The following is an 11,757-nucleotide window of genomic DNA, read 5'->3' on the forward strand; positions in this document are numbered from 1 at the left end:
GTTTCTGCACCACAGATTTCCTCTCCTTTTTCTCCATACTCTAAAAAGACAAGTAAAGAGCAATCAAAAAGGTGTCTGACTTGGCCATTCAGACAATTGCACCCTTGTGGGAATGCTGGAATGAATGGTACAGTGGACACCCCAGCACTATTGACGTTATAAACATGTAAATGAAACACATTAGGGCAGACAATCAATTGTCTGTGAGCACTGCAAACCTGCACTCCCTTTCTCTGTGACAGGCACAAAATAGTGTCTACCTTGGGAAGCCATGGTCTTGGGGAAAAAAAGGACAAAGAGTTCTCTTTCACAGAGGAGAAAATGCACCTTAAAAGCACTGGGATAATGCAGATGCCAAAAACTGTTGTGAGGCGAAGAATTTCCTATTTCTTGGAATGAATATGGGGCTGCTGTAAAAGAATCAACACCCTTCTTTCCACTCTAAAGGGAGACACACATTTTTCTTGGGGAATATTACCAGCCTGTCCTGAGAGCCTGAATCTCACTCTCCCATATATTTCCTCTACCTTGGGCAGTTGGCTATGTATAATCATCGATAATTAACTTGTAATGGTTCCCTTATCATTTTTTTCCCCTTTTCAAATACGCCTTTTCCGAGCCATCAAACGCATTTTCCTGCAGCAATTACAAATTCTCCCAAAACTTTCCTCGCCAAGCGTGTGCAATAAGCAAAACCAGTAAGTACCGAATGGTTCACAAATGGGCAAACAGTAAATCAGGCACTAATCTCCAAATTCACTGGGTTTCTCGAAACTCGGAAGAAAAAATAAATAGATCCGACTTGACAGAGAAAAACAGCCTCCCCTGGACATGAATCTGCACCGAGAAAACGTGGCTGGGTAATCACTGCGCCCTGGCCACTCGCATTTATGGCATTAATTTTTAATACCTATCTCCAGGTGCTTTTATTTTTTTTTTTTTATTTTTCCTGGAGGTGGTAGCAGCACATTTGTCTGGCTGCTCAGTGAAGACTCTCGGAATAATCTCAATCTCCTCGCAACGGATTCCCGGCCCTGGGGAGGTGCCCGGCCCCGGGAGCGCTGGGGGTGCCCGCTGTGCCCGCTGCCACCTGGGCTGCACAGGGAACAGCTGCCTCCCCACAGCCCAGCCTCAGTCTAGCTGCCTCCAAACTTCTCCAGGCAGAGAACACAAGACTCACTTCCCACTCACTAAAGGCAGCAGGCAGGCTTGCCTATTTTTTTTTTCTTTTTTTTTCCTTTTTTTTTTTTTTTTTTTTTTTTTCTTTCCCCATTTTTTTCCAAGCGAGAAGTGAAGGAGGGTTTTTTTCCCCCCTTCCCCAGCATCCCTGGAAGGAGGGTGGGTGGGTATCTTTTTGGGAAAGGCTCTGAGCAAAGCCTAATCGTCTCTGCTTGTTTGGTCTGTGCTCTTGGATCAGACGCCCTGAAAGCATTGAACTTTCTCCCTTTTCTTTACAACTGGAAGCGAGGTGGCAAAGGAATCAAAGAGAGCTGTTTACTGAAACTTTGGGGTAAATTAGATACAACTTTCCCCCCTCCCCTCCCCCCCCTCCTCCCCTCCTTTCCTTGGCGGGGATTTTAATTTCACTTTGGATTTTCGAGGAGGGGAGCGGAAAGGAGGGAGGGAGGGGGGGAAAAAAAACACCCCTCAGCCAACAAACGCCAAACCACAACAACAGGGAGAGGAGGCAGCTCATCGGGCATGGCAGGGCAGGGCTGCCGGGCCCGCTCCGCATCACTCCGCACCGCCGGAGCATCCCCCGCCTCCGCGGGGCGCCCGTGCGGGAAGGGGGCTCACTGCCCCCTCCTCCTCCTCCTCCTCTTCTTCCTCCTCCTCCTCTTGTGCCGCCACTTCTCTCTCCCGAGTGAAAGTGCCGCGAAGTGAGTCAGGCGCTGGGAATCATCTGACTGAACTTCCCGGAGCTCCGGCGCATTCCTGGGCTGCCGCTCCCGCACCTCCCGCCCCCCTCCGGCCCCGCTTTTGGGGTCCTCTCCTTCCCAGTCCTTCCCAGTCCTTCCCAATCCTGCCCAATCCTTCCCCCCTGCCCTCCCCACCCCTCATTGATTCTCTCTCAACTCACCCCTCCCCACCTCCCAGCACACCTCTCCTCCACTCCAGCAGCTCTCATCAACCCCGTTATCTCGGAAAATCCCGAGCCTGCCTTCCTTTCTACCCTATTTAGCCGCGCTGTAATTTTATCCAGCCCCCGGTATCTCACCCCGAGCCTTGCCCATCCCCGCACACACGCAGAGACACGCACACAGGCGGGGAGCCCACTCAGGCATTAGTTGGATTATTCTGTTTTGTCCCCCCGGTTTGTAACATATCTAGAATTCACTAACATTCCTCTCTCTTCTTTCATGACCATCTATTTATTTATATATATATTTTTAATTTTATTTTGGTTCTGCTGCTGTTTCTAAGGAATTTCTGCCCGAGTTCGATAAGCATCACCGTTTCTGGTGTTATCAGCAAAGACACAAGCTCAGGAGTAACATCTTTTCCACGATTCCAGGAAAGAAGAAAAAAAAAAAAAAAAACCCCACTCAGTCCAGATAAATCCTAGGCAATTCCCAACAGGAAAGGCATTGGATACGTGCTTGTCGAGAAAATGAAAAAAAAAAAAAAAAAAAAAAAAAAAAAAAAAAAAGCACTCTAACCAAACCCACCCTCGCTCTACCTGCTCCTCAGAAGCTCAGAACCAGGGCATTCCTCACTCAGAAATGAATGAAAGAAACAAATTAGGGAGCACAAAGGGGAAAGAGGGGACAGACAGAAAGTAGAGAATTATTTCCTTTCCCCCCCCTCGCCACACACCCCTTGCCTTGGCCAGAACAAGCCACTGAAGGGAGAGAACTCAGCCCTTCGCACACACACACACTTGAAGTTTGCAGGATCTTTAAGTGGTTACCTTAAAAATCGCAATTAAAACTTTCGTCTCCCAAGTGTGGTGGCTTTTCCAAGTTAGTGCGGCTCCCTGAAAACACCTTTTCCTTTTTTTTTTTTTTTTTTTTGCATGGGAACAACCAGAATCTGCCACCCCGCTCCAAAGACTTGGCTGCACTACCAGGATACGGTCCTGGTGTGTCCTGGGCAAACAGAGGCATCCAGTAATTTATTATTAATTTTTTTTTTCCTGGCCGGGGGGGGAGGGAGGTAAGGGTGGTGGTGGTGGTTTTTTTTTAGGACTCAAATCATGTTGAGAAAATATTAAACACGTAGACGCATCCCTGATCAGAGAGCATGTGATGGGTTTAACACGCTAAACTAAATAGTCTCGCCTGGAAAAGCAAGGAGGCTGAGGAAGAAGAATAAAACCCCCTCAAACACTCAGAATATTCTTTACTGCAAAAGAGCACTTCTGGATGCGTTGCTTTAAATCTCATTCTCTTTTTTTTTTTTTTTTTTTTTTTTTTTTTTTCTCTCAAAAATGACTGTTTAACATAAGAAAAAAGGCTACTTGACACAAAGCTTTTGTTATCCAGTTGATCAGCAACGTGCTTTAGATACTTGTAAGGGGAAAAAAAAGCCCCACAACAGACATTGATTTTAGAAAATCAATAACCAACATTTAATAAAAAGAACAGAGGAAACACAAGAGAGGAGAGGGAAACATTACGTGTAATTTTAATGTCTACTAAATTACCCAGAGATGAGGGGAAGGGGAGGTCTCCTCTGTGAGGACCACCTTAAATAATGACAGACACAAGAGTAAAGGGTGGTGGAGTGAAGGGGGGGAGAGACTTTAAAAAAAAGATAACAAGGAACGGATCCTTGGGAAGCTGCTCGGAATATATTATTTTAGTTGGATTTTTTTTTTTTTTTTTTTTTTGCTTTTGCCTTTTTTTTTTTCCTTCTTCTTTTTTGTAATACTAAGCCAAGTAAATAGATCAAAGACAACACAAAGGGAAAAGCCAGTGTAACATAACGAACAGTTTCTGACTAAAATTCCTCTATCACTCCCCCATATGGCTCGACGCCTCCACCACAACAAGAAAAAGACACACACACACTCACACACACACACTCACAACCTAGAGAGAGGAAAGGGGGGGCCAGGATCATTTGTTTCTAATCAACATTCTCTTGTCTTTGTGTTTTTTGTTGTTGTTGTTGTTGTTGTGTGTGTGTCCCCCTCCTCTCTGAGCCCCCCTCCACCTCTCTCTCCACTCAAATGAAGTAGCTGAGCCTGAAGCGCTCTGGGTTCAGGTTCACACAAATATCTTCCTTCCTCCGGCTCCGAGAGAGGAAAAGTTGTTGGAAGTGGGGCCGGGATGGCCGTGGAGGGGCTGCGGGCGGGGAAGCCGCGATCAGCCGGGAGGGAAAGGAACAAACTGAGGGAGGGACGGGGAGAGAGAGAGAGACCCCAGCACAGCAGTGAAAGCTGCCAAACGTGCAATGAGCCCAGAACGGCGCGTCCCACCGCGCCCCGGCCCTGCGCGACCGGCGGGGACCAGGGGACAGGCAGCGACGGACAAGCGGCCACCGAGCTCATTACTATTATTAATTATCAGGGAGGAGGAACTTTCATTTTCGACTCCCTAACAATAATTTTTTTTTTTTAAAAAAAGGGGGTAAAAAAAAGAGAGGGAGAGAGTGGCTAACTCGGTGCCAGCCCGCCTCGGGGTTCTCACGCTGCCGGGTTTGTTATTTTTTTTTTTTTTTTTTTTTTTTCCCAGGGCCGCCCGCCCCGCTCGTTCCGCGCCGCTCCGCGCCTCCCACCGCCCCGCTCCGCTCCTCTCCGCGTCTCTCCGCACTGACAGCGACCCGGGACGGGGGGGAACAGAGTCCGGGCCGCCCCCGCCGCTCCTCCGGCCGCTCCGGGGCCGCGGGGGCAGCGCCCGCTCCGCTCCGCGCCCGCGCAACAAACTTTGGGGCGGACGGACGGACGGACGGACAGACGGACGGGCGGCTCCCCCCGCCCCGCGTCCCTCCGCGGGACGCCGCACACGGAGGAAGAGGAGGAGGAGGAGAAGGAGGAGGAGAGGGGTGACCAGCTCCTCTCCCCGTCCCGTTTCCCCCTGGTCCTGCCGCCGCCGCCTTTTTTTTTCCTCCTCGCGGAGGAACCGGCCGAAAAAAAAAAAAAAAAAAAAAAAAAAAAAAAAAAAAGTTTTCCCGAGGGGCCGTCTTACCGTTTTTCCTCCGGGGGTTGGCTTGTTTTCGCCTCTTACACCTGGGGCCATCCGCCATGATCTGCTGCTTCATTGATAAGAGTGGATCAGATGGCAGTTCGCATGGGCTCGACTCCCTGATTCAGCAGCAGCGGCGGCGGCAGCGGCGGCGGCAGCAGCAGCACGCAGGCTCTATGTAACGACCAAACACAGCGACAATGTGGGCATCGGGATGTCCCATTTAAACGCAGGGCGCCAACGGGGACCCCAGTTTGCACCCGAGAAAGAACCCATCCACACACACGGCGAGCCTGGCCGTGCCGGGGGAAGGTGGGACGCGGTCGGGAGCGGGCTCTCCCCCCTTCTTCTTCTCTCTCTCTCTCTTCCCCAGCCGGGCAGATTTCTTCTTTATTTATTTATTTATTTATATAATTATTTATTTATTTATTTTTCCTGCTCTCTCTCTCTCTCTCTCTCTGTGTGTGTGTGTGTGTGTGAGCGTGTTTCCCTCCCTGCGTGTGTGTGTGTGTGTGTGTGTTGCACCAGCAAAGCAGATCAGAGAGAGAGAGAGAGGGAGAGAGAGAGAGACAAGAATTACATCTCAAATGAGTCATAACTCATGACCGTATGAGGGAATGCACAGCTTTTACAGTAGGCTGTTTGACTCAATGCTAGGCGGACCATTTCCTCCGAAAAGTACTTTAATTTGACACTAGAACTTCTTTTCGGGGAGAAATCCTGCCCTTCTCCTGCCTTCATTTTTATTTTGTGCCCCCCCCCCCCCCAAAGTGCACTTCCAGCAAAAAGTGATAAGAGGGAAACATGGCTCTCCCCCTGTCCTTTTGGGGTAAAGATCAGCACGGATGCCTCCCCCTCCCCCTAACAACGAGGAGTGTAATTATAAACCTCTGTCACCTTTTTAGTCAGTTTGACAATATTCAGGGTTTCCCCTGCCCCTTAGTTAAACAAAGCTTCAAGAATGTCAATTTTTTTTTTTCCTTCCCAGAAAAGAAACAGAAATCAAAACTACCGCTGTCAGAGTTTTCAGAGCCTTTCAGTTGAGGTTTGGGGTATTTTTTTTGTTGTTGTTTTTAAGAAAAAAAAAATAATAAATAAAAGCAACTTGTAAACTTTTAGACCTACTGTGTGTGTCTGTGTGCCCGGGCTGGGCAGGAGGATCTATCTGTCAAAGGGAGAGAGGGGCAGGAGCGTTTGCTTTGCTGCAAGAACGCTCCTGGAACTCAGTCCATCTCCAAGAAGATGCTGTAGCTTTAAAGATGCTTTGACTTGAGGATTAGTTTAAACAGGGGGCTATAAAAGATGTAACAGATGCAAACTGTAAAACAAGGGCAATTAACCCTTGCTCTCCTGAGCAGGATGCCCCCTCGCCTTCGCATCTATTGTCTTCTCCTCAACTGGGAGTTTTACATAAAGCCTTAAAAAATTATTACCTTTCTCAGCAATTTCAATCTCTATATATGTAGATATATTTTAAGCAGAGTGAGAAATTTCCTCCCCCTTTTTCCTCTTTCCCCTCTCTTGTGTCTTTTTACTTTGCTGGAGCTTCACACCAGGACTGAGCAGTGAAGTGTTGGGTCTTTTTATTCTGCCTGAACTCTCTCCTCAGGCGTTTACTGTTATAAAACCTGCTCGGCTATAAATAAAAAAATAATAAATCTCCAAGCAGGTAAGAGGATGGGGAAGATTGAGAGAGCGTGTGTGGGGTCAGCGTGTTTACTCCCACTCTCCTGCCTGGGATTCCGCCTGGACAGAGGGAATGGGTGGCTCTGTGGATGTGGGTGAATGTGCCTGAGCAAAGAAGAGGCTGAGAAACGGGATAGAAACTTTAGTATTTGCCAGTTATTCCCGAGGCCGGGCTGGGCATCACGGCGGCAGATCTGCCAGGAGAGGAGATAGAGCGGGGAGGGAGGACAGGCACCGAGGCGAGCCCCAGACCCTCCGCCTGCCTCGGCAATTGGCGTTTTAATGCAAAACGACCAGTGGTGAATTGTTTAAAATGCATTTCACTCCCTTCCCTACTCTCCAGCCTCCCGTAAAAAGTTGTCAATAATTTTAAACCTGCAAATTTCGAGAACGCTTTTCTTCCCAGAGGGCCGGCAAGCTTTTAAAAATATGTATTCATTTTAATTTATTTTTTTTTTTTTCCCTTTTGGTAAACGACTTTTAAGTTCCAGTCTGTACTTTCACTTCTTGCTTTAGGCTCCCAGAAGCTAAGGTGTTACTTCACTCAGCTTCACAAAATAAAATATAGAAATGAAACCAACTAAGCAGACAAAACAGCAAAACTTTCTGTTTGGGGAAACACATCCTTTGCCGGGGAGCCCTGCCCGGGGCTGGGGCTGCAGCGGTGCCCGGCCGGGCTGGCTCTGCACGCTCAGGGCATGCAAAGCATTAACAGGTACCTGCAAACTTTCAGAGCTCAGATGTAAAATCTGAAATAAAAAAGAGCAGGAGGTGGGTGGGGGAATCTTTCAGGGATTTTTTTTTTTTCAATTTTTTTTTTTTTCAAATTTTTTTTTTTTTTTTTTTTTTTTTTGCAAGAGGACTAAGTCCTTTCCTAACGCTAAAACTTTTGCTGTTGGGTTTTAAAAGGCACCTCCCGTACCTGGCTGACAGGTAAGGGGAGCAGGGCTGGTGGTGGCACAGCCCCGAGCACCCCAAAACTGCTCATCCCTTCCTGGAGCGGGGCTGGAGTGACTTCAGGTTTCGGTTAAAAAGATTGAAAAAAAATAATAATTAAAAAAAAAAAATAAAAAAGATTTCTTTTTGCCCCAAGTATAAACAATCCAGAAAAAAAATTAAAATACTCTCGAAATGAAATAAGCCCGCTGATGCGTGAGGTGGTGCGAGGGAAAAAAAGAGAAGAGGGAAAAAAAAAAAAAAAGAGAAAATGGAATTAAATTCCGAACCTACCTGCGAAGTCTTGTTTGTAGTTTTGGCCAGAAATGGTGAGAAGAAAAAGCATGAAGAAGCCGCGAAGTGGAGGAGAAAAGGTGAAGGGAGATGCAGCTCCTGGAGAAATTGTAAAAAGCCTTGCAAAGAGTTGTCGGAAGGACCGTTATTCCTGCTGGGCAGGTTAGGACTGATCTCTTTCTGCCACTCCAGGAAACACAAACCTGGGGACGGACTGACGTGTTACGCCTCTTCTAATGACATTTTTTTCTTTTTCTTTTCTGTACGAGCGAGAGGAGAGACCCTGCAACACACGCCACCTATCTTTGTGGGGAGGGATAATTGGAGAGCACCAAACGTGAGCATCATGTGGAAACGTGATCGCCAAGTTTCTCTCTGGGAAAGGATCTGGGATAGATTATACCTTGAAGTCTCCGCGAACGCTTTAGCGGCAGAAATGCAATTCCACCTCCTCCCGCCCGCCCCCCGCCCCGCGCCCGCCCCCCGCCCCGCCGCTCCGCTCCGCTCCGCGCCCCGCGGAAACTCAGCGCGCCCCGCCGGGCCGGCGCATCCCAAGCGACCCCCCCGGGGGCTGCAGCCCCCCTGCCCCGCGGGTACCACCCTGCCCTCCCCCCGAGCCCAGCCTGCATCCCTGCCGCCCCCGGGGCGCATCCCCGCTCACCCAGGCGCATCCCTGCCCGGGTGTCCCCCCCCCCACCTCCACCGCTGCATCCCTTTCCCTCCCCCAGGCGGAATCCCCCGCCCCCTCCCCAGCAGGATCCCGCCGGATCCCTGGGCTGGATCTCTGTCCCCAGGCTGGATCTCTGTCCCTGGGCTGGATCTCTGCCCCTGGGCTGGATCTCTGTCCCCAGGCTGGATCTTTGCCCCCCAGGCTGGATCTCTGCCCCTGGGCTGGATCTCTGCCCCTGGGCTGGATCTTTGCCCCCAGGCTGGATCCCTGCCTCCCAAGCTGGATCTCTGCCCCCAGGCTGGATCTCTGCCCCCCAGGCTGGATCTCTGTCCCCAAGCTGGATCTCTGCCCCCAGACTGGATTTCTGCCCCCCAGGCTGGATCTCTGCCCCCAGACTGGATTTCTGCCCCCCAGGCTGGATCTTTGCCCCCAGACTGGATTTTTGCCCCCCAGGATGGATCTTTGCCCCCCAGGCTGGATCCCTGTCGCTTCTGCCATCCCCTGGCGGGATCCCTGGCGGTCCCCCCATCCCCAGGGAGGGTCCCCCCTCTGTCCCCCCGCCCTCGGATCCGTCCGGGGCCGCCTCTCCTGCCCCGCTCCGGGCTCTGCCTTCGCTTTGCGGTGAGCAAAACTTACCCTAACGTAAAGCCCTAGAAACTAAACTCTGTACTGCAAATGAGCTCTCCCCGGCTTGTTTTGGTGCGGTTTTATTTTTATCCTTCACACGTTTCTTTTGGGGTTTTTAATTTTTTTTTTCTCCCCCCCCCCTCCCCTTTCATTTCAGCGCTCATCCAGGTTATTTGAATAGTCAGCTAAATCTGATGGAAAAAAAAAATAAAAATAAATCAACCAAACGTGCTGAGATCTTACAGTCTATCTGTTTTGTTCACAGATATGGATCAGGGGTGAGATGGGCTCTCTTTTCCTGGCTCTCTGCTCTTTCTTGGAAGTAGCTGGATGAGCAGAGAGACAGCGTGGACGAGGAACGCGTGGGGATGAACTTCAGGGAGGTTACAAGTTTTTCACTTTTTTTTTTTTCAAGGATTAAAATTAAAATAAAATTACATATAGAAAAAAAAAAAAAGGAAAAAGAAGAAAAAAAAAAAAAAAAAAGAAGAAAAAAAAAAGAAAAAAAAAAAAAAAAAAAGAAGCCCAGACTCCACCTTTGCACTGAAGGGATTGGTTATGCAAATATGGAAGGGGTTTCCTGGCAAATACAGCTTTCTACTGTATGGTTAATTAAATCATCACTCAAAAGCCTTCCAATGTGACGCTTCTGTCGTAATCCAATCAGGTTACGTAGGTCCTAAACAAGAAAGATATTTTCCACATCTGGAAGTCAGCAATTTAGCAAGTACTGCACATTATTAACCAATTCAGAGCCCACTTCCCAGGGGGATAGTTTTTTTCTCTCTTTTTTTTTTTTTTTTTTTTTTTTTTTTTTTTTTAGTTTAAGCGCTCTTAACCAACGCTCCGCCGGTTTGTTAATCAAAAATCCGCTTCACACCGCCCGTAATCGAGAAGTAACACCCGAGTAAGTGAAGGCAGAGGAGCCGGGGATGCTGAGCGAAGGCGCTCGGGCTGCACAGGGGGCAGATCCGCCTGAGGCTCCTGCCCGGCTCCCAGCACAACCCACAGCCCGTTCCTTCCTCCTGAAGGAGCTCGAAATAATCTCCCTGTGCAAAGAGAGAAACTTCGCCTCTTTGCCCACTGGCGCGGAGGTCCCTTCCCGAGGTGAACCCAAAGAGCTGCGGAACAATTTCCCCGCTCTGACAAGAGTTCAGCCTATTCCAGCACTTTATTTGATTTTATTATTTTATTTTTTTCCTTCTCTCCCTGCCGAATAAAACCGAAACAAACGGCGCGCACCGATCCCACGCTGCACTTTTACTTATATTGAGCTTAAATAAACTGCTCTAGAACTGTGCATTGAGCGTGTGCCCCAAGCAAAGGAGTGGAGGGCGAGCAGCAGCGATGGGATCGCGCTCCAATAATGGTCCTGCCCGGGGAAACACCTTCCTGACGGTTCAGCATCGCAAAGGGAGGAAGGGACCCCCCCTCGCCCCCCCGGGGGTGTCTTTGCAGCTCATCAGAGCCACCGGTGGGGTTTTATTTTGGTCATCTCTCAGTTTAGAAGGGAGTGGGTGCCCCCTGCGAGACGCGGGGGAGGCAGAGAATGGGGGGGCTCAGGGTAGGAGCATCCAAATGTCCTCCCGGGCTGGGAAGTGTCACCTCGGGGTGTCCCCCTCCTCAGCCCTGAGCTGCAGGAGGGAGAGGCAGCTCTGGCCGTCTGCTGCCGCTGCAATCCTCAACTAGGCAAAGGTGGCAGCGAGATACCCTCGTCTTTTTAATCATTATTTTAATTTATGTTTCTTATTTATATTTCTGGTTTTGTCCCCCGCTACAAGCCTTCGTGGCTTTGTTAAAACTTTTCTTTCCACTGTTCTCTAAAAGGCAGCCTGATTTTCCTGCAAGGATGCATGACTTCTCCATGCCTAAATGTACCTGGATGCACAGAGATGTATCACACACATACACACACACACACACACGCGCAGAGAATGATGATATCTTAATGAAATATATAGCGCAGCACAAATATCCTGAAATCAGATTCAAGTATTATTAGTTTGAATTAGATCCTCTCAGATCCAGAAGGCACTGCCTATAAATCAAGGGCAGTCTGGCAATTCCTTAAAGAGCTAAACTGAATTTAGATGCATATGATAAAAAGAAAGGAAAAAAAAAAAGTGAATGCTAATTACTGACTTGCTCGATTTCCACTCACCCACGTTTTTCTAGGAGAAAAAGGAGAAAACCTAAAAAACCAACCAACAAGTCCTCAAAATAAATTAATCCCATCACAAACTCCCTGCATATTGTTCCTACATTTCCAGATTACAAAACCAGGGGATGAACTGGAGATTACAAGAGGCTGCAGCCTGCTCCTTGCAGCGTGCGAGGCAGGAGTGCTGTCGATGGCGTATCAATAAAATATATTTATCTGCAGCCACGCTGAAAAAACAAACCCTCAGAGCGTGT

At 48.8% G+C, this 11,757-nt stretch overlaps 2 protein-coding genes and 1 long non-coding RNA gene across 5 annotated transcripts in view; 1 reads left to right on the forward strand and 2 right to left on the reverse strand.

The window, feature by feature from the left end:
* ZEB2 (zinc finger E-box binding homeobox 2) overlaps positions 1-8,143 on the reverse strand; it is a 114,836-nt gene extending 106,693 nt beyond the window's left edge. Inside the window, exons 1-2 of the mRNA XM_083865288.1 lie at positions 8,046-8,143; positions 5,133-5,303 (exon numbers count right to left, since the gene is read on the reverse strand). Coding sequence (XP_083721414.1) covers positions 5,133-5,205 — 73 coding nt within the window. The 5' untranslated portion in view covers positions 5,206-5,303; positions 8,046-8,143. The remainder of the gene's footprint in view (positions 1-5,132; positions 5,304-8,045) is intronic.
* On the forward strand, positions 5,218-9,799 carry LOC310911589 (uncharacterized protein). Of its 3 annotated transcripts, XM_083865301.1 has the most exons (4): positions 5,218-5,441; positions 8,066-8,207; positions 8,315-9,336; positions 9,608-9,799. In XM_083865301.1, exons 2-4 carry the CDS (start codon positions 8,078-8,080, stop codon positions 9,674-9,676), a joined length of 1,221 nt encoding a protein of 406 aa, XP_083721427.1. In that variant the 5' UTR covers positions 5,218-5,441; positions 8,066-8,077; the 3' UTR covers positions 9,677-9,799. The 3 variants fall into 3 exon arrangements, 1 of the variants encoding a protein (XP_083721427.1); XR_014590561.1 differs by having other exon boundaries at positions 8,066-8,382; XR_014590562.1 differs by lacking the exons at positions 8,066-8,207; positions 8,315-9,336; positions 9,608-9,799 and adding an exon at positions 6,118-8,039.
* Positions 9,731-10,662, reverse strand: LOC310911590. Its single transcript, XR_014590563.1, has 2 exons — positions 10,572-10,662; positions 9,731-10,463 (listed from the first exon to the last, which is right to left on the reverse strand). It is a non-coding gene; the product is annotated as an uncharacterized lncRNA (long non-coding RNA).
* Between the last annotated feature and the right edge of the window lie 1,095 nt (positions 10,663-11,757).

The sequence above is a fragment of the Zosterops lateralis genome (genome assembly GCF_965231275.1).
Source record: "Zosterops lateralis genome assembly, chromosome: 7".
Classification (NCBI taxonomy): Eukaryota; Metazoa; Chordata; class Aves; order Passeriformes; family Zosteropidae; genus Zosterops; species Zosterops lateralis.

Coding starts and splice junctions, on each gene's coding strand:
- LOC310911589 (XM_083865301.1), top strand. CDS start 8,078: ATGGTGAGAAGAAAAAGCATGAAGAAGCCGCGAAGTGGAGGAGAAAAG. Junction 8,208..8,314: donor CCGTTATTCCTGCTGGGCAG/GTTAGGACTGAT, acceptor TTTCTGTACGAG/CGAGAGGAGAGACCCTGCAA. Junction 9,337..9,607: donor GGCTCTGCCTTCGCTTTGCG/GTGAGCAAAACT, acceptor TTTTGTTCACAG/ATATGGATCAGGGGTGAGAT.